Genomic DNA, 19598 nt, shown 5'->3' on the forward strand with positions numbered 1-19598 from the left:
TCACAGCTGTGAATGGAAGTCCAAGGATCTAGCAGTTACTCAGTCTCACGCAGCAAGCAGGCGAAGGAGCAGGAGCAAGAGCTAGACTCCCTTCTTCCAATGTCCTTATATTGTCTCCAGCAGAAGGTGGAGCCCAGATTAAAGGTGTGTTCCACCACACCTTTAATCCCAGATGAAAGGCATAGCCCAGATTAAAGGTGTGTTCCTTAAACTCGGAGATTCAATCTTCTGGAATCCATAGCCACTATGGCTCAAGATCTTCAAACCAAGATCCAGATAAGGATCTCCAAGCCTCCAGATAAGGGTCACTGGTGAGCCTTCCAATTCCGGATTGTAGTTCATTCCAAATATTGTCAAGTTGACAACCAGGAATAGCCACTACACTGACCCTCCAGTTTTATATCTGACCTCCAACAGAAATAAAATTATGTCCTCTGTCACATATGTATGTGCATATACTACAGACAGCTTATACGTCACTTAGTCCTTGACAGTCTTTAGGATCTACAACTTTGTTTGTTTGTTTTGTTTGTTTTTTCGAGACAGGGTTTCTCTATGTAGCCCTGGCTGTCCTGGAACTCACTCTGTAGACCAGGCTGGCCTCGAACTCAGAAATCTGCCTGCCTCTGTCTCCCAAGTGCTGGGATTAAAGGCGTGCGCCACCACTGCCCGGCTCTACAACCTTTGTAAACATCATTTGGACCAGAGTACGAACACATTCCATCAGCTTAGAGGCTCGGAGCTTCTGTCTGTTCCTACCTTATTACTGTTGTTATTTGGCAATGGATCCAGGTACTCAGAGACCCACACACATACTAGCTTAACTTATATTGGAATATTTACTACTACTTTATCTCTTGAATAGCTGTTTAACTAATATATTTGGTGTTATTACAACGTTCTATGCCAGCTGAGGGTAGGCAAACTTGATCATGTTGCTCCAGTAGGTTTTGTGACTATTCTGCAAAAGCCAACACACTGGCCAGGAAGAAAGAGGTCTGTGTTGGGCTGGTGCAGAGTGTGGGGACACACAAGCAGCTTCCAATCCATCCTCCAGGGAGGACAGAGATCATGGAGGCACAGAGTGTAGCACATTACAGGGACCTTTTCTGTTGTAGATACCCTCAAACCTTAGAAGATCATATGGGGTCCTGCCCTGTAAAGAGGTTTTTACATTAACAGAGGAGGCAGAATATAGGAAATAAGAAAATAGGAAATCAAGAAGCAGTCTAAGCTGGAGACAGGGCAGAAATGAAGTGACTAAGCCTGTGGCAGCCAGGAACAAAGAGTATTTTTTAAAGGATCTTCAATATCGGAAGTAGAAAAAAAATGAAAGCAGAAACTTGGCTTAGAAATTCAAAGGTTTTTTTTTGTGTGTGTGTGACTGAAGAGTTGTAGGGAAGGGATAGCTGGGTGTGTAGAGCAGCAGCTGAGGGAGGAGCTAGAGAAGGCTCTTTTGATGGTCTTTGAAGGGGAGGAGGAAGGTGGAGATCCTGGCAATGAACCAGGGAACACTGCCACGAGGCAGCCCTGCTACAGCCTTCCTCACTGCAGGTGCTGCTGTGCCCTTAACTGTGGTCTTCAACCTGTACTTTAAAGCTCGTTGGGTTCTTTGTCACATAAAGTTAATATACACTATTGAACATTATATAATGCCACAAGGGAATTCTGCAGAAGCCGTAGTCTCCTGGCCCTCATCACAGGTCCCCATAAGTGCAGTTCCCAGGTGCCAGGTCACCTCACTGGTCACTGGTAGCCACACCCTGCATAGCTTACCCTGCTGCTTTCTAGGATTACAGACACTGTGATGAGGTAAGACCTGGCTTTTCTTTCAAATCTTCTCTGCTTCTGCCCATGTCCCAGTAGATACCCACATAACTTGTGAGTTACCAGGGGTCCTGCTCACTTCTGCCCACATCCCTGTAGATACCCACATAACTGTGAGTTACCAGGGGTCCTGCTCACTTCTGCCCACATCCCTGTAGATACCCACATACCTGTGAGTTACCAGGGGTCCTGCTCACTTCTGCCCACATCCCTGTAGATACCCACATACCTGTGAGTTACCAGGGGTCCTGCTCACTTCTGCCCACATCTCTGTAGATACCCACATAACTGTGAGTTACCAAGGGTCCTGCTCACTTCTGCCCACATCCCTGTAGATACCCACATAACCGTGAGTTACCAAGGGTCCTGCTCACTTGTTAGCCCATGCGATTCCTGAACAGTCACAGCGGAGGCATAAAGGATACACTGTTACCAGGATTCCTAGCTTGCATTTCTGCTTCCCTGGATTTAGAAGTTATCTTTTGATGATGGTTTTTATATTTACCTATCAGTACTTGATCACTAATTCTCTCCTTAATATGTGTAAAATTTTTTTTAATCTGTTCAAATTGATTCTGCCAATTTTATCTCCCAGGAACTTTTTCTCTTAAAACCTGACCAACTTACATCTGAACTTCTGGAGCCAGGAACCAGCTCACACAGAATGCAGGGGACCTGGGAACAGCTCACACTGAAGGCTCTGTCCCACTGTCTGCGAGTGCCCAGTGCTGCTGTTCAAAACTATGTCATCCTGATAGTTTGAAAATAAGTTAAAAAAAGTTTCCTACTTTATACACAGAAAAAACAAAGGGATAGAAAAAATGAGAGGGAAATTTTTTTCTATTATATTAGCATTAGTTTTATTTAAAAGATATATAGCAAAGCAGAAAGAAATAATCAAAGATTGATTCAATTAACTTTCTCAGAACCTATAGGCGGAAGTCTATACCTGGGCAGGGCATTTCAAGTAAGATGAGCCACGTCACAAAGATGACCCCTGGCTACGGCTCCTAGAGAGGCTCACAGGCCACGGGAAGGGAGGTGAGGGATGGACCGTGAGCCTCACAAACACAAGGCAGTTTAGATAAAACGCAAGCAACCACGTGACCATGGCAACAGAGGCAGATAAGTATCTCGAAAGCTCCAGCACCACTCAAGATCACAGTTCCCATCACGCTAAGGATAGAGGAAGAGTTTCCATCCCAAGCCAGCCAATATGTCAACCAAGGTCTGCAACGAACAGCACGGATGGTGCTTTGTCCCCTAATACTCGAAACAAGACATGGCCGCCACCCCACCTTCGCTCTCACGATTCCAGAAACTGCAGCTGGTTACTAAGGCAACAGGAAGAAGGCAGAATGGTTAAGAGAAGCCATCTGGAGGAAATGAGAGAAGCGACACTGCACGGGATCATCCGGAGCCCTGGGCTCAGGAGAAGCGGCCATGCCCGAGGCATCTGACCAAGTTCCATGTTCTCCTCACAAAGCCAGAATCCCCCGTGAATGAAGATGAATGCGCACAGAAAGGATTTACCAAGCTGCCTAGTAAAGTGCTTTGTGTGTTCTTCCCACCTAGACGATCTTACGATGAAGGCTGTAATCACCAGCCATAATTCATTTAGACATGTAGGGGACAGAGAGTAAACAGCAAAGCTCTCCTAAAGTCATGTGTAATGCATGCCATCCAGTGTTACATGTTAGGATCTAAGAATGTGAATTTTCTTTCATTAATTTCCATGTGTGATTTTCAAGAAAAACAATGCTTATGAATTTTACAGTCCAACGGATATGCAGGCAAGCTGTATTAGACTTTTTTTTTTTTTTTTTTTTTTGGTTTTTCGAGACAGGATTTCTCTCTGTGTAGCCCAGGCTGTCCTAGAACTCACTCTGTAGACCAGGCTGGCCTCGAACTCAGAAATCCACTTGCCTCTGCCTCCCAAGTGCTGGGATCAAAGGCATGAGCCACCACTGCCCTGTCTGTATTCTGTATTAGACTTTTAGGAAGTATGTTATAGTATAATAAAATGTTAACCTTGTATTATGCTTGTGTTTATTTACTGGGGAAGGAGGCAGGCTTGCCACAGGGTACATGTGGCAGTCAGAGGAGAACCTGCAGTTCCCCCCATTGACCATGTGGACCTGGGTATCGAAATCAGATCACCATATTTGGCAGCAGGCGCCTTTATCCATTGAGCCATCTCACTGGCCCTGATAATGATAAAAATATTAATGAAAATACGCCAACTTTCCCTTTGAGGTACATACAATACAGATTATCCATTTCCTGGAGAGTTTGTCTATGGCAGGGTCTGGCCCAGGCTGCCCTGCAGCAATCCTCCTATTTCAGCCTCCTTGTGCTGAGATCGAGTTTTAAGCACAACTATGACGCACGCACGCACGCACGCACGCACGCACGCACGCACGCACGCACATACACGTTACCTGAAGGCCCCGTACAGCGGTCTGTACCAACAGACAAAGGAGCAGGGAGTGAAGAGCAGGAACCACAGGATGCTCAGCCCAAAGTCGACTGCTCTCGAGGAATCAACACAAAACCAGGCCAAGCATCCGAAGATGTTCAGAAACAGGGTCACTGCATGGACTGTGGGATCGTAAGACAGACAGAATGTTTGCATTAGAGTTACACAGTCCACAGAATTACATAGGAAAACACACTTCCTCAGAGCAAGCGTGTTCCCCCAGGCTTCCCCTGCGTGTTCTTTGACACTGCTGCTTCTTACACAGCTTGGAAGGCGCCGCACACAGTGGAGCAGTTTAGACAAACGCCCTGCTGCCCGAGTCTCCTAAGAGGCAGCTACACAGCTAAGCCCAACCCCGAGGCTTGCGTTCCTGAGAAGAAAAAAGGCCGGGAACTTCTTGAGCCAGGGCCCAAGAGGGCACGCAGTGCCTGCTCAAGCACAGAAGCACGCGGGCCCAGGAGCTGGCGTCTCTTGGGGGTCTCAATGGATTGTAATGAACACACAGCAGCAGGGTCCTGTCTGTGCTGCTCTGTGCGGACTATGTCATCCTCGTGAGTGAGAGGGGGTTCCAGTTGTTCACTTCATCCCCACTAGGCTGTAACACGGTGAAGTCTAGGCCGCGGCAGGGCCTCCCTTTGCTTCACAGCTATGGGCAACACTCACATGTCGCCAGCAATGACTCCCTAACAAGCCACACCCCCAGTGTAGCACCCAGCAGTGCTGTGACCCCTCAAGAGCCACACTCACTGTAAGTGCTGTTCACACTTATTTTCATTGTATGCATCTGGGTGTTTGCCTGCATGTATGTACATGCAGCATGTGTATGCAGGGCCTGCAGAGGCCAGAAGAGGACACTGTATCTCCACAGATACAAATGCTCTGAATTACCATGTGGGTGCTGAGAGTTCTGGGGCCTCTACAAAAACAGCAAGGGCTCCTAACCCCTGAACCATCTTCTCTGCCCCATTCAGTTATAAGTGAGTCTGCAAAAATAAGCATTCATGGGGTAGAATTTTATTAGGAAAAATAAATTACCATAAAATTAAAATTCTGTAAAGTGCATATTATTAAATAAAAATATCAACCAACTATGACTAAGATTTAAAAAAAAAGATTACTACAAACTCAATATACATTAAAAACTAATTTTAAAATCTCTTCACAAATCAAAATTTAAAAATTTATGGAGCAGGATAAAACCACTCATTCTGGTACCTTGATGCGTTTTTTGTTTGTTTGTTTGTTTGTTTGTTTTGTTTTGGGGTTTTTTTTTTTTTTTTTTTTTTGGATTTTCCACACTGGGTTTCTCTGTATAGCCCTGGCTGTCCTGGAACTACAAAGACCAGGCTGGCCTCGAACTCAGAAATCCACCTGCCTCTGCCTCCCGAGTGCTGGGATTACACCACACTTTGATGCGTTCTTATCTGAACACTAAACAAATTAACTATGGTAAAGGGGCTCTGGAGCCTGAATGCAAAGCTATTGCAGCCTTTAAGGGCATTTATGTTAAATTCTATTCCCAGCCAGGCAGTGGTGGCGCACGCCTTTAATCAAGCACTTGGGAGGCAGAGGCAGGCGGATTTCTGAGTTCAAGGCCAGCCTGATCTACAGAGTGAGTTCCAGGACAGCCAGGGCTACACAGAGAAACCCTGTCTCGAAAAAAAAAAAAAAATCCCATTCCCTTCCATCACAGAAAACTACTAATCACTCAATTCCTACTGGGAGTTTATATTCTCAGGAAAGCTGGCTTCCTCATCAAATGACTCAAAATCCTTTTTCCTCAAAATAAAAGAGTTCTAAGACTTTAAAAACATAACTGAAATTCTGTGAAATCGGAAATTATTTTGTAGTTCTAAAGGACTTCTGGTTGTCTTAAAGTTTTTGTTGTTCTTTAATGTTAGCACATTCTAACTTAAATTTTAATCTTTAAAAGGATAACTTTTTAAAGTTTTCTATTTTACTTACAGAAAATAAAGACCATGTATGTCTGTATATACATATTTTAAAGTCCACAAAACTTCAGAGTACAGGAAAGATCAATAACCTTTTGTAATATGTCAAATTTTTTCTAGATGTTTTTTAAAATAACCATGATCAGCAAGTCATCAACTGTACAAAAGCCAGGCTGCCCAGGTACCTGGGGGTGCGACTGACTGTCCGCCAGTGTAGGGTCAGATGTAGACACAACGCTAAGTATGTACACTCTGCCATCTGTGCTGTGGATCTCAATGTGTCGATGCTGTCAGAGGCTGAGGACAGGCCAACACTACACAAGTGTTCCAGTCATGTTCACAGATTTATAAGAGAAGCTACACTTTTTTATGTGAGAGATTTATTCACATTATGAGGGTCTCAAAGCCAGGATCAGTGAGCCTGAATTTGCAACTGCCAGTACCATGTGATTCTTGAACTCCAAAACACAAAAGGAGAGGTTCCAAGCAGCAGTCCTCCTTCGCTACCTGGTGGCTGGGGTCCACAGTTTGCTTTTCATTTTTTTTCTTAAATTCAAAAGCACATTCAGAAAGGTTAACTATCACTTCACAGTGATAGTTCTAGTTGCTATGGTTCAACTGCGGCTTCCATTATCTGCTTCCATTAAGGGATCATTGAAGCACATCTTCATTGTATTCACTAAATGGAAATCACTTCTTCATCTTGGTACTCTGTAGATGGCATACCGTAGTTGACTCTAACCCTGGGCTTAAGAACCACGCTATCGGGATACCTTGTTACACAGTTATATAATGTTGGCCCATTTGGACAATGCCAAACAACTACCCCAGACTGTCAAAGCTTTGGCTTCTCTAAGACTAAGTAACGTAATACCTACTGGAGGATGTGGCTGGGGCATGAAATCCATCTCCAACAAATGCTACCAATCACTATGAATGAATGAATGAATAAATGAATAGCACAGCTTCAGTCAGCCCCGAAATGCTCCCAGGTTGGTACTTTAGAAGGTACCACACTCCCACAGTGTCTGCCCTTCCTGAGCTGCTAGTACTTCACTCCAAGCGATGCTTCCTGGAGACAGAACCCTAACGAAAATATTGAGTCCTGTTTCAAAAAAGATTGCAAATTACGAGTGAGACTGGGAAAACCTACAACTACCTGCACGACTCTGAGATACTCTGAAAGCTGTGCACTCTCAAGGCCCAGCACACCTGCTCTGAAACCATCAGCGTTAGCAGTTACATTAACATTAGCCATCTTTCCTAATCAACTTCCATTTATTAAATCTATTGTAGAGTTTTCTTTCTACCTCTTTACCATAAAAAATTAAGTTAAATAACTTATGCCTAAAATACTATGTCTATTTTTAAAATTCATATACAAAAAATACAAATACATATATGACACACAGAAATAATTAAAACACAGGAATTGGCTAGTGTGCACATATAGAAGTATGAAACATACAGAATACTACTGATACCAAGGCAAAATTTCAACAAGAAACTAAAAGTTTGAAAGTTATAGCCAGCTGGGTGTGGTGCTGCATGCCTTTGATCCCAGCTCTCAGGGAACAGACATTGATGGATTGCTATGTTCAAGGCCAGCCTGGCCTATGAAACCAGTTCCCAGACAGCCAAGACTTCATAAAGAGACCCTATCTCAAAAAACAAAACAAAACAAAACAAAAAACCAAACAAACAAACAACCCTGAAGTAATATCCACGGTAATTTTATTGACTATGGGAACAAATGTTCTTTTTAAAACTATAACAAAAGTAATGTCCATAAACAATTGTTTTTCATAGGCCAGCAATGAAGAATGAGTTTGAAGAAAATGATAATATCCACTTGAGAGAAGCTGGACACTAAAGTCTCACTAATCACCCAGTAAAACCCACACACTTTCTTTGGAAGGAACGCACCTACAGATTACCCACTGCCCCATCTGCCCAGCAGACGCACCTACAGATTACCCACTGCCCCGTCTGCCCAGCAGACGCACCTACAGATTACCCACTGCCCCATCTGCCCAGCAGATGCCCAGCAGATGCACCTACAGATTACCCACTGCCCCATCTGCCCAGCAGATGAGGGACCACACTGTCACCCGCTCTCCTGACAGACTCTCCAAATAGGGCTGAGACTGTTTGGGACACAAATCAGGGACTAAGTGGGCGTCTGTGTATACACAGCAAACCTTTAGCTGCCTGACACATTTCACGTTTCAGAGTTGTAGTTATACTCAAAGATCACAAACATCCCAGCTGAAAACAAACTCTGATTTGTTGATTAAACTGTCCCATATAAAGCAATTTCAAGAATAAAAGTATTCACGGCCACTTAAAGATGAAAGGTAAGCTATGCCCAAAGCAACTTTTAAAGTTACAGTTCACATCACAGTAGCTTCGGACTCTTCCTAAAAACAGCCAGAATGCCCACATTTAATAGACTCTAAATGGTACTCCTTTGTATTAGAAATGGGATGCATAATTTTGCCAAAGCAAGTCATGCCTAGAAAATATTCTTCAAAGGAAAAAGATCTCTGGGAAATCCTCCCATGTGACAGACAAGTTGCCTTTCACCGAGTCAGTGCTGGTGTTTGATGTGTGGGCTTTCCTCAGCCAAAAACTTACACAATGTTTTTTTTTAATCTAAATATACTGTTCACTCTGAAGCTATGACTATTAAGTTCTATATGAAAGGACATTTAATATGCATTTTAATATAGCATTTCCTAAAAGGTATCTACTACTAATGGAAATATGAACTCACGATGCGTTTACATATGTATCTGTGTTTTATAAGCAGAAGTGCTGTATACTCACACATCCATAGGTAGTACATAAGCTTCACCGTCTTCTGGAATTCTACAGGAATGTCAACAGAAAAGTCTTGATAGAAACAAGGTCCCACGGGAAAATTGCTAGGAAGAGGAGGCCAATTATTTTTTCTCCCTGTAAGTGAAAAAAAAAAGTTATTCCAACAAACACATTCTCTCCTTACTCCTTATTCTACTTTGGTTCTAAGTAAAGGTCATGTTTTGGTAGATGGCATATGAAACACTACAGTGCTTGTCTCTTACAACTTTGAAAGCCAAGCTTTCATTTTTAACTTTTTTCCTCAGAAACCTTTTTTTTTTTAAAGAAACAATAAATGGTGAAATAATTTCCCAGTGCCATATCATACTGTTTCTGTACAGGAGAATCCAGAGACAAACCCTAAGAACTGCCTAAAACAGAGTTATTTCAAAGGCTGAGAGCCTGGCTCTCTGTGAGGAGGGTCATTAATTCTTAAGCTTCTGTTTTCTCCTTGTGTCGTGGGTCTCTTCAATTCTGTCACATTCCTAACTGATCTGCAGAGGGAAGACAAGGCTCTTAGCAATACAAGACTGGCTAAAGGATCAGATCTGGACACTTCAAAGACTGACCAAAAAAAAAAGTTATCTAAGAAAATCAGAACACTGTGAGAAAACCTAGGACAGTCTGTTGTGTGAAGGCACGGGGGATTCCAGCAGCCTAAGGGCTGGAGAGACCCCAGTGAGGTGGGAGGAGGGGCTGTGTCTGAATAAACAGAGACTGGCAGCAAGACTTGGGAAACGGAGGTAAGAGCAAAATGTAACCGTAAAGCACAAATTCAGACAAAAATGTAAGTAAAAGAACAACTAAAAGTCATTTTCTATTTTCTTCTTCCTCTTCCTCCTCTTCTATCTCTTCCTCTTTGTGTTTGCTTGCTTGTTTTTTTGAGACAGGGTTTCTCTGTGTAGTCCTGGCTGTCCTGGAACTCACTGTGTAGACCAGGCTGGCCTCAAACTCACAGAGATCTGCATGCCTCTGCTCCTGAGTGCTGGTAAAAGTCATTTTCTATTACTAAATATACTATATAGCTTTTCAAATTCAATTATATATATTTTTACCTATCTGAACATTTTCCAAAAAGAAAAGTATGACCTGTCGCTTATTCTCCTTAGCATATGTCCTCAGTGACACTAGTTATAGTAGTAAAATTTGGGGGGACCAGGAATACAGCTCCATGGTAGAGCACTTGTCTAGCATGAGTCCCTGGATTGGTCCTCAGGGAATACACATGATACATCATGTAAGAAGTAGCCAAGAAGAGCAATGAAGAGTGGAGACTCTGAAACCAGAAGTTGTCAAGCCACTTGCTGGCTGGGTGGTCTTACAAAGTAGAAACTTCATTTCTTCACAAAGTAACTTCTCAGTGTGGTGCTGAAATTTTAACATGGATTACAGGTAGAAAGTACTACAGGGTGCCAACATACTGCAAACTGTAACTATTAACTGTCTTGTCTCTTTGTTACTATCTTTACTGAAACATCTTTCATACTCAGAGAAATAATTAGTGTCAGTGAGCATAAAGAATGTAAGACATGTTATCATTGTATCTCCTATAGAGGCATCTGTGACAGTGGAAGCAAGAAAATGACCAGGTAAACTTGTCCCGGCACTCTAGGAGAAGTGAGGAACTGGGCATAACTATTGCAGTCCTTGTTTAGGGTTACCCCCATTCCAGCCACCCTAACAACGCCTGCCTTCCCTGACCCTGCTTATACCTCTACTGAGGCTGCTAACTCTCCCTCACAGATTCTTTTAGAGTTATCTTTAGCACTCAGAGCCTAAACAGATTGCACAGCAAGTAATCACACTAACACGTTCTGAGCATTTTCTGACAAGTATGGTGTACCTGTGAGGATACAACCAATAAACGTGAACAAGGAAGAGTCCAAGGTGGGGGACACTCAATGATTCAAGGGAGCTACTGAGAAGCCCACACCAATGCTTTCAGTTGTACCTTCCTTTCTTCTGAGGCCTCTTTCTCTTCCCCCTCATGCTTAAGCCTACACTAAGATCTTTCTTTTAAGTCCCAGCTCTTCTTTAAAGAAAGAAAGAAAAGATTCAAGAGAGCCAAGTGGAGAATCAAAGGCTCGCTGGCTTGGGATGAAGCACACTTATCAGATCTGTCTCACTTTCTCGGAGAGAGAGCCAAGGCTCTTCTAATCTATCAAAAGACTGTAGCTATCAGGCAAGATCAGAGAGCTGCAGGTATCAAGTAAGCAATCTGCTGTGTCTGACCTCTTTGCTAGAGTCAGAAACCAGGGCAGCGCTCTGTCACACGCCAGTGACGAAGAGCGTGGACAGACACCCATCCCACTCTCCGGATACTACCATGCTGGCTCAGGTTCTGCATCTCGCGCTCACGACGATCCAACTCTGCAGCTTTTCTCTCCAGCTCTTCTTGGCGCTTGAGCAGTTCAGCTTGAGCCAAGGCATGTTCCTAAACAAAATGGCCAACACACACAGGTTAGCTGACCATCGAAATATTCCAACATCTGCGTGCCTACCTTTATACCACGAGAGAAACAGTAAATGTACTTTCAAAACAGGGATTCACTGAAAACTATAGCTTTGGAAAATATTAGTGAGATATTTGATTCATTTTGCTCTTTTAGTTATGGAAGCCTTCAGGGACAATACCGAGGCCACAGGATGGGAAAAACAAACAAACCAAAACAACAGCTCTCGTTCAGAACCAGAGTCTGGGAGCAGACGGCCAGCTCAGCAATTTAGAGTATGTGTGCTGTTCTTGCAGACAAGTTCCCAGCACCCACATCAGGCAGTCACCTGTAACTGCAGCCTCTGAGGGCACCTGCTCTCAGTGCACACAGCTACATGCCATTGGAAAATGAGCCCTTTAGGACAGAGCAGCCAGGGTCTAGTAACGCTGTGCCTAAATGAGAGTGGGAGTGCAGGCAGGAACAGTTGAGGAGGGATGGATGGAATGAAGGACAAATGCGAGAAGAGTTTAAGATACCTGCAATGTTCTAGGATGCTGAGGTGACAGGGTGTGCATCAGCCATGCTGAGCTCCAACTGTCACAGGGTGCCAGGCATTCCCAACTGCATGTCAGGATGCCAGGAGTCCATTTGCCTGTTTCTCCTGCACAGCTGCCAGCCCCTAGTCCTCACGCTGCCCACCAGGTAGGCACTGAGTTCTCACCCAGCATACTTACTATTCTAGTATCGTTACTGTAGGGGCATTAACCCAGTATACTTATTATTCTAGTGTCGTTACTGTAGAGCATTATCCATTGGCACCAAAGGCAATACAAAGTTCACCGTATAAACTGCACAGTGAGATCACACATGAACCAGTCTACACCGTTGACAGGCACTAACCTTTGTGATCTGTGTGTAAGCTGGATGTTCCTCTGTTGGCTTCATTATTGCTGGCTGGGTGTTGGGTACATTAGGCATTTTCACACTGCCTGGTGGAGGCTATAAAGGTTAGAGACGATTATACAACACAAAGACCCAGCCTTAACTTACTTCACAACTATCATGGCACTAGAAAGCAAACCCCAAGCCCTGCCCATCCCCACGTCCTCTCAGCTGCTCTGTAAAGTGCTTCTTTCTGTGTCACTGCTTTCTAACACGAGTCTCAGTTTTACAACGCTGAGCAGTACCCCATGTAAAAAACTGCAAGTTCCTTCTCTACAGTAAAACAGATGCCATGGACAAAGTTTTTACACAGCAGAGCGGAGTGGGTATGCAGTCATCTGCCGGTACCTGGGAGGCTAAGGCAGGAGGCCAAAAGCCCAGGAACAGCCTGAGAACATAATGAGATGAAAGGAAGGAAGAGACAGAGACAGACAGACAGACAGACAGACACGGGGAGATACTCAAGTTTACAGTCAACTCTTCCCTCTTCAACACATGTTGACAGCCTGAAAAAGTTTGATTAGAAGTCTGTGGCACAACATCACTACCAGTTCCGCCTTGCCAGTGAGTACCAACCATCTCTAAAGGAGGCTGCAGCACTAAAAGACAGGCAGACGGTTGTAAGTCTATCTCTGAGGATGAGCAAACCATGACATACATAGTGCAAACATCAAGGAGAATGAGTTAACACTGTCCAAGAAACTTAAAAATGCTAAATGAAATAGGGGGCAAATTTTCCAAATGAGAACAGATCTATACAGCAAACTACCATCAAAGGGATTTTACATATATATTCTATACAGCAAACTACCATCAAAGGGATTCTACATATATATTCCCATGTTGTTTACCTCCCCCAAAAGACACATCCTACAGTATGGTTTTGTGTTTGTTTTTCAGACAGGCTCTCCTGGCTGAAGCGCACTGCCCACACCTGCCTCCCAGGTCCTGGGGCTAAAGGCATGCACGCACTGCCTTACTCTGCCATATTACTTTAAAGTAGAACCAAGGCCGGGTGTGGTGGCACACACCTTTAATCCCAGCACTTGGGAGGCAGAGGCAGGCGGATTTCTGAGTTTGAGGCCAGCCTGGTCTACAAAGTGAGTTCCAGGACAGCCAGGGCTATACAGAGAAACCCTGTCTTGAAAAATCAAAAAAAAAAAAAAAAAAAAAAAAAAAAAACCAAAAAACCAAAAAACAAAAAAACCAAAAAACAAAAAAACAAAAAAAAAAGTAGAACCAAGCTGGGACCAAGTGTCATAGCACATGCCTGGATTCCCAGCTCTGGAGAGGAAAAACTACTGCAGATTGAAGGCTGGCCCAATCTACAGAGTGAAGTTGGAGCTAGAGTGTCCTACAGAGTGACACATTCTCTTGAAAGAGAACAGAACAAAAACAGTATATGAAATCCCAGGGCTCAAGAGACCCACAAGCCTGAGGCTCATCTGAACTAAATACATAACAAGACATACAAGCAAGCTCCGAACATGAGCTTGACAGCAAGCGAGGACTGGCAGACACCTCAGGAGAACATACAGTCACCCGGAACTCAATCAGCTAAGGCTATCAGCCTCTGCTGCCGTAAACACCAAGCAGTGCTGAATGGAGTGAGTCTGTAGCGGCAGGATAGAAGGCTGCAAGACGGTACTGCTCACAAACACTAGGGATGTGCAGACCTCTCCGCATCCCTCCATTCACATCTTCTTTCCACTTGCAGATGCTAACGAAATCTACCCAGCTTTAGGTCCCAAGTGCTTCTTCAACTAAAGGACTCGGGGTGACCACAGCCAGGCGCAACTCTGCCGAAAGACCTTTTGCCTGATCCCTATGACAAAGGTTCCTAACTCCCCAGCATCTTCACCTCCGATATAAGAGCACTAAACCATAAACTACTCTTGTGTGTGTATGTGAGTGTCTATGCACAAGTGTGTGAGTGCCCATGCAGGCCAGAGATGGTGCAGAGCTCCCAAAGTGCAGTTACAGTCATTGTGGCTACCACACAGGTGCTGGGATCCAAACCCTGGTCCTCGTGATTCAACAGCAAGTGCTCTTAACCGCTGACTCCCTCCCCAGACCGAGATTGATATTTCAGCCATGTGGCAGGCCTGTATTTGTAGAGAGCCATAGTATACAGTATCTAAAAGTGCTAGTTCAGTATCCATTTAAATAATATGCCAAGTACATAGTTAAGCTAAGAAATTCTGGATGGGCAGAAGGGCAGAAGAACTGTAAGTCCGAGAAAGAAGCGCTCTGATGGCTGCCATTCTCCAGGTCACTGGGGTTTAAAGGACACAAAACAAGGCAGTAACCTTGCAGAGAACCAGGACTCACTGAAAACAATACCCTCAGGGAACGTGGAGAAGAAAACACCATCCAGGAATGATGGGGAGGGATCCTTACATGTACTGTCCTGATTCCTCAACACAGGAGGAGGGAGGGAAAAAATCCCTGAAAATCCATGGTCACAAGCCTACCAAGGGGAAATATGGACCATAATTCATACTGCTCATACAAACAAAAAGCCCCAGGGATAATTTTCATTACAGAGACTCCCATGCTTCCCTGGCCGAGGGAAAGGAGTACGCCTTAAGATGGCGCTTCAGAGAATTCTCACAGAGAGCTCTAGAACGTAACCGCGGCATGATTTAGGCAGATAAAGAAACAAGCCACCCTTGGCCAAGATCAAAATTAAAATAACTGTTTAAAATCTGGATACACAAGCATAATCAAAAACAAAACAAAGTTGTTTAATAAATATGAGGTTAGGGCTGGTGAGATGGCTCAGTGGGTAAGAGCACCCGACTGCTCTTCCGAAGGTCCAGAGTTCAAATCCCAGCAACCACATGGTGGCTCACAACCATCTGTAACAAGATCTGACGCCCTCTTATGGAGTGTTTGAAGACAGCTACAGTGTACTTACATATAATAAATAAATAAATCTTTAAAAATAAATAAATAAATAAATAAATAAATAAATAAATATGAGGTTAGTAAAAGCTTAACTAGGGTACTGATGGTTAAAACTTATCACACTGGTCTTCAAATGTCTTGGGAAGTCAAACTGCCTGAAGTGATGTGTAAAGGGCGGGGTGGGGTGGGCACGAGGGGAATCGTGAGGGAATGGGTGTGGAGCCTAAGACACAGCCACCGTAAGGACCCAGTGCCTCAGACCCATGGCAAGGGCAAAGCCTTCCCTCCATGAGGCCAGTGGGGTGGCAAAGCTGGAGGCCAAGATTTTTCAATACTTTAAGAGAGTTTAGCACACAATATTTGCATATTCTGTGGTGATTTAGAAAGCTCAACTAGAACCAACCAGTAAAAATTAAAGAATGATCATATTGCCTCAGTAGACTTAAGGACATTATAATAACCCTAGTCACATAATTGCAGGTTGACTGTCCTATAATATAAAAGTGTTCTGCTCACTGGAAACTCTAAGGACATTACACACACAAGGACATTCACATTCCCTTCCTTGTAGGCATGAGAGATCTAGGGACTGTCTATGTCACATAAAAATTTACATCCTTCTTGGTGATAAGACCCTCTTGTGGATGATGCCACAAACCTTGGTCACAGGATATAACAAATCAAGCTGTGACTGGGCTGGAAGCTGCCTCCCTCCTAGGAGCTCCCAGTGCTGGTGGGAGCTGTGCTGGGAGAGAAAAGCCAGTATCAGTCGTACTCAGCTGTGGATTCTGTGGACTCCACAAATGCCTGCACCCAAGCCTGGGCTCATGAGCCTCAGTCACTCCCCGCTGTTGACAGGGAGGGAGACACACATGCGAAGTGCCTCATGTCCGTATATTATGTGCATGGCATAATGAAATCCACTGGCATGAACAATCAGCATGGGCTAACAACGCTGCGTGCTCTTCTTCCCTGTGTACCTCTGTACTTTAAACATCTCACCCCAAAGCGCCCCATGTTCTCTTGTGCTCAGGGTCTGTGGAATGTTCTCCTGTGCATTCGTCATATGGTCTGCCTTCAGAAACCTCAGATACTTAGAAAATGTACTCTAGGCCTAACCAGAGACAACCCAGAGGTTGAAAAAGAGGGAAGGTACATTTAACTGGGTAACATGTTGAACCGCCTCCTCGGGTAATCCTTACACAAGCAAACAAGGAGAACTTCCTGGAGCAGCTTCTATTGCCACTATGGCGTGCCCCCAAGGAACCTGGAACGTTTTAGATTTGACTCTTCACAGGCAACAGCTGGCTGTAACTCTGCTTACCTGGAGTCCCTTGGTTCTAAGGACAAAGAGACATATACGCTAGCTAAGAACCAGGACAAATAGAATTATTTCAATCAATAACCATACTAAAACAAGGCTATTAAAGATTAGTATAAGCATTTAGAGGAGCTGCATAGTAGCAGAGAAGAGGTGTGCAGGCCAGGAGCTGCACACAGTAGGGGTGCAAACGGTAGGTGTGCACAGACCGACATACAAGATCATGTACCTTCACCCACATATTTACCAGTCACTGGTTACTCCATTGGCCACAGATACATAATGGAGCTTGTGACTTAGTTAGGGAAGACACCACACATCACAACACAGAGCATCTCAGAACAGCAGAACCATGGATTGAAGGGGTCACAGGTGCAGGCTGAGTATAGATAGTTTCATGAGGGAGGACCATTCCAAGCAGAAGACACAGCCAATGTGAGTGGGGCTAGTGTGCTGTACTCGATACAAGACACACAGAACAAGATAAGAGGGACAGGTAACAGGCTGTTCTAAAGGTTCCTGGTTTCATTCTGTTAAAAAAGGTAAAATGAAAAGGAGGAGGAGGAAGAAGGAAGAAGAACAAGCAGCAGCAACAGTAAATAGGACTTGAGTTTCCAGTTCTAAGGATAAGGCGTGTGTAATGTATCTCTACAAGAGGTTAAAGAATAAACAAACTGAGCCGGGCGTGGTGGCGAACGCCTTTAATCCCAGCACTCGGGAGGCAGAGGCAGGCGGATTTCTGAGTTCAAGGCCAGCCTGGTTTACAGAGTGAATTCCAGGACAGCCAGGGCTACACAGAGAAACCCTGTCTCGAAAAACCAAAACAAAAACCAAAACAAAACAAAACAAAAAAACTACGGGGTGGGGGGGGACGGGGACCTGCTGAGCTGGTAGCCAGCAATGGTGGTGCACACCTTTTCTCTCAGCACTCAGGAGGCAGAGGCAGAGTTTCTGAGTTTCTGAGTTCCAGGCCAGCCTGGTCTACAGAGCAAGTTCCAGGACATCCAGGACAGAGAAACCCTGGGGGTGGGGCGGGGGGAAGCACTTGTAGTGGCTCACAACTGTCTCTAGTTCTAGTCCCAGTTCCAGAAGATCTGATGGTGCCTTCTATTGGGCACCTGCAAGAACTGGCATTCACGGGGTACAAAAACATAGAAAAAAAAAAGTATATCTGACTTCTCAGAGACCAAAGAAAGTGAAGTCAAAAATAATAAATACAAAAGACAATAAAGCCACCAGCTTGGATATCTGTATCCTTGAAACTATTTCTTGAAGGTGAAGACTATAAGGACTTCTCACACAGACCAAGATGCTCTTATATTTGCCTCCGAAAAGAAGGGGAAGACTGTGGGTCACAATCTATGAAAAAGGAAGATCTGAGGAGAGGATGTAGGGGACAACAAAAACATATTTTTCACATCATCAACTGAGCAGCAGAATACGGCTGGTCTGAACTGCCACCGGCAGCATCTCTCACTAGGGCACCATACGCACACACCTCAGGCATGCCTGTGCTTATATGCACACACAAATGAGTGAGATGAAGGACAGAGGGATGCACGGCTCGGGGGGCCCACGGGGAATTCACGGATGCAGAGGCAGGGGACTGACTGGGATGCACTTGGATTTATGTGCATTTGCAACTCTAAAAAGTAAAAACAAGAAACATAACTGATGTGTTAAAGAAGAGAAAACAGGTGTACACAAGAAACTGAATAAGAACCCAAAAATCAAACAAAAATACGGGAACAGACAGGAAACAGTATAAATATGGGAGACATAAATCCATCTCCATAATTTTTTTGAATGTCAATGGCTTAAATACACCAAGTGAAACAGGTTTTTTAAAATGGATTAAAAACCTAATATCATCATCTACTGCTACCTTCCTGTAAGATGGAAACACAAAAGAGCCAACTTCTAAAGCAGGGGTGCGGGGTGGGAGTAGGGGGTGGGGGAGGAGTCAATGGCAGTCAGTTTAAAGGATTAACTCTCTGGAAATCCCAAGAAGAGAGCAAACCCCACTGTAGCTGAAGCACAATAGAGATCCCCAAGCTTCTGGACTGGGAACTGAAGAGAAAGAGGACGCTCTCTGCAGCCAAGACAGGAAGGTGTGAAGGTGAAGACAAGAAGGACAGTGCCCAGGTGGCTAAGCTTTGTAAAATGCTGTGGTGCTAGCCCACTGAAGAGGAGCCTCAAAGCCATTAAACCATATCGAGGAAAAAACAAACCCTCCAGGCAGCAGGTAAGAGGACCACACGGGCACAGTATTCTCAGGGTGACTGGCATCCACAGAGGGTACCACAGAGGCAAGGGGTGGCTCGCCTAGGCAACTGAGCAGAAACAACTCCCTGTGACAAGAACTCTTTCCACCACCCAAGTTCCTCTGCACAGACACACTAGAAATATGTCAGCATAATCTATACACACACACACACACACACACACACACACACACACAGGCTCACTGATTCACTGGTCAGGGAGCAGCCAGCATCTTTAAGAGCTGCCAGGACACCAGGAAGGGAGGACGGCCACACGAAAGATGGACTACAGAGCAGCCCAAGGTTGGTCAGGACACTGCACAGTTACAACCAAGCTCAAAATCAGCAGGAGGAAGGAAATAAGGAAAACCAAAACAGCAACCTAAATATAATAGAAAAACTACAGATATAGTCAATCAAGCTAAGAAAATAAATAAACAGGGTTGATCATCCTTAAGTGGACTAAAAACAACAAACTACTAAAAACTTAAAAAATGAAAATAAAATTGCCACTACCACAAAATGCCAGAAAATTAGGAGAATCATAGGGCTTCTTATAAGCAAATCTGTTCCAATGATATTGGCTAGGGAAAGGGGAGGGACAGA

At 44.3% G+C, this 19598-nt stretch overlaps 1 protein-coding gene across 5 annotated transcripts in view; it reads right to left on the reverse strand.

Moving 5' to 3' along the window:
- Positions 1 to 19598, reverse strand: part of Scamp1 (secretory carrier membrane protein 1) — an 84522-nt gene that overhangs the window by 19317 nt on the left and 45607 nt on the right. For all 5 annotated transcript variants that reach the window (NM_001346609.1, NM_029153.1, XM_030247117.1 and 2 more), the window contains 4 exons: positions 12456 to 12554; positions 11446 to 11554; positions 9088 to 9216; positions 4269 to 4428 (listed from right to left, as the gene is read on the reverse strand). In NM_001346609.1, coding sequence (NP_001333538.1) covers positions 4269 to 4428; positions 9088 to 9216; positions 11446 to 11554; positions 12456 to 12533 — 476 coding nt within the window. In that variant the 5' untranslated portion in view covers positions 12534 to 12554. The remainder of the gene's footprint in view (positions 1 to 4268; positions 4429 to 9087; positions 9217 to 11445; positions 11555 to 12455; positions 12555 to 19598) is intronic.

The sequence above is a fragment of the Mus musculus genome, chromosome 13 (genome assembly GCF_000001635.26).
Source record: "Mus musculus strain C57BL/6J chromosome 13, GRCm38.p6 C57BL/6J".
Classification (NCBI taxonomy): Eukaryota; Metazoa; Chordata; class Mammalia; order Rodentia; family Muridae; genus Mus; species Mus musculus.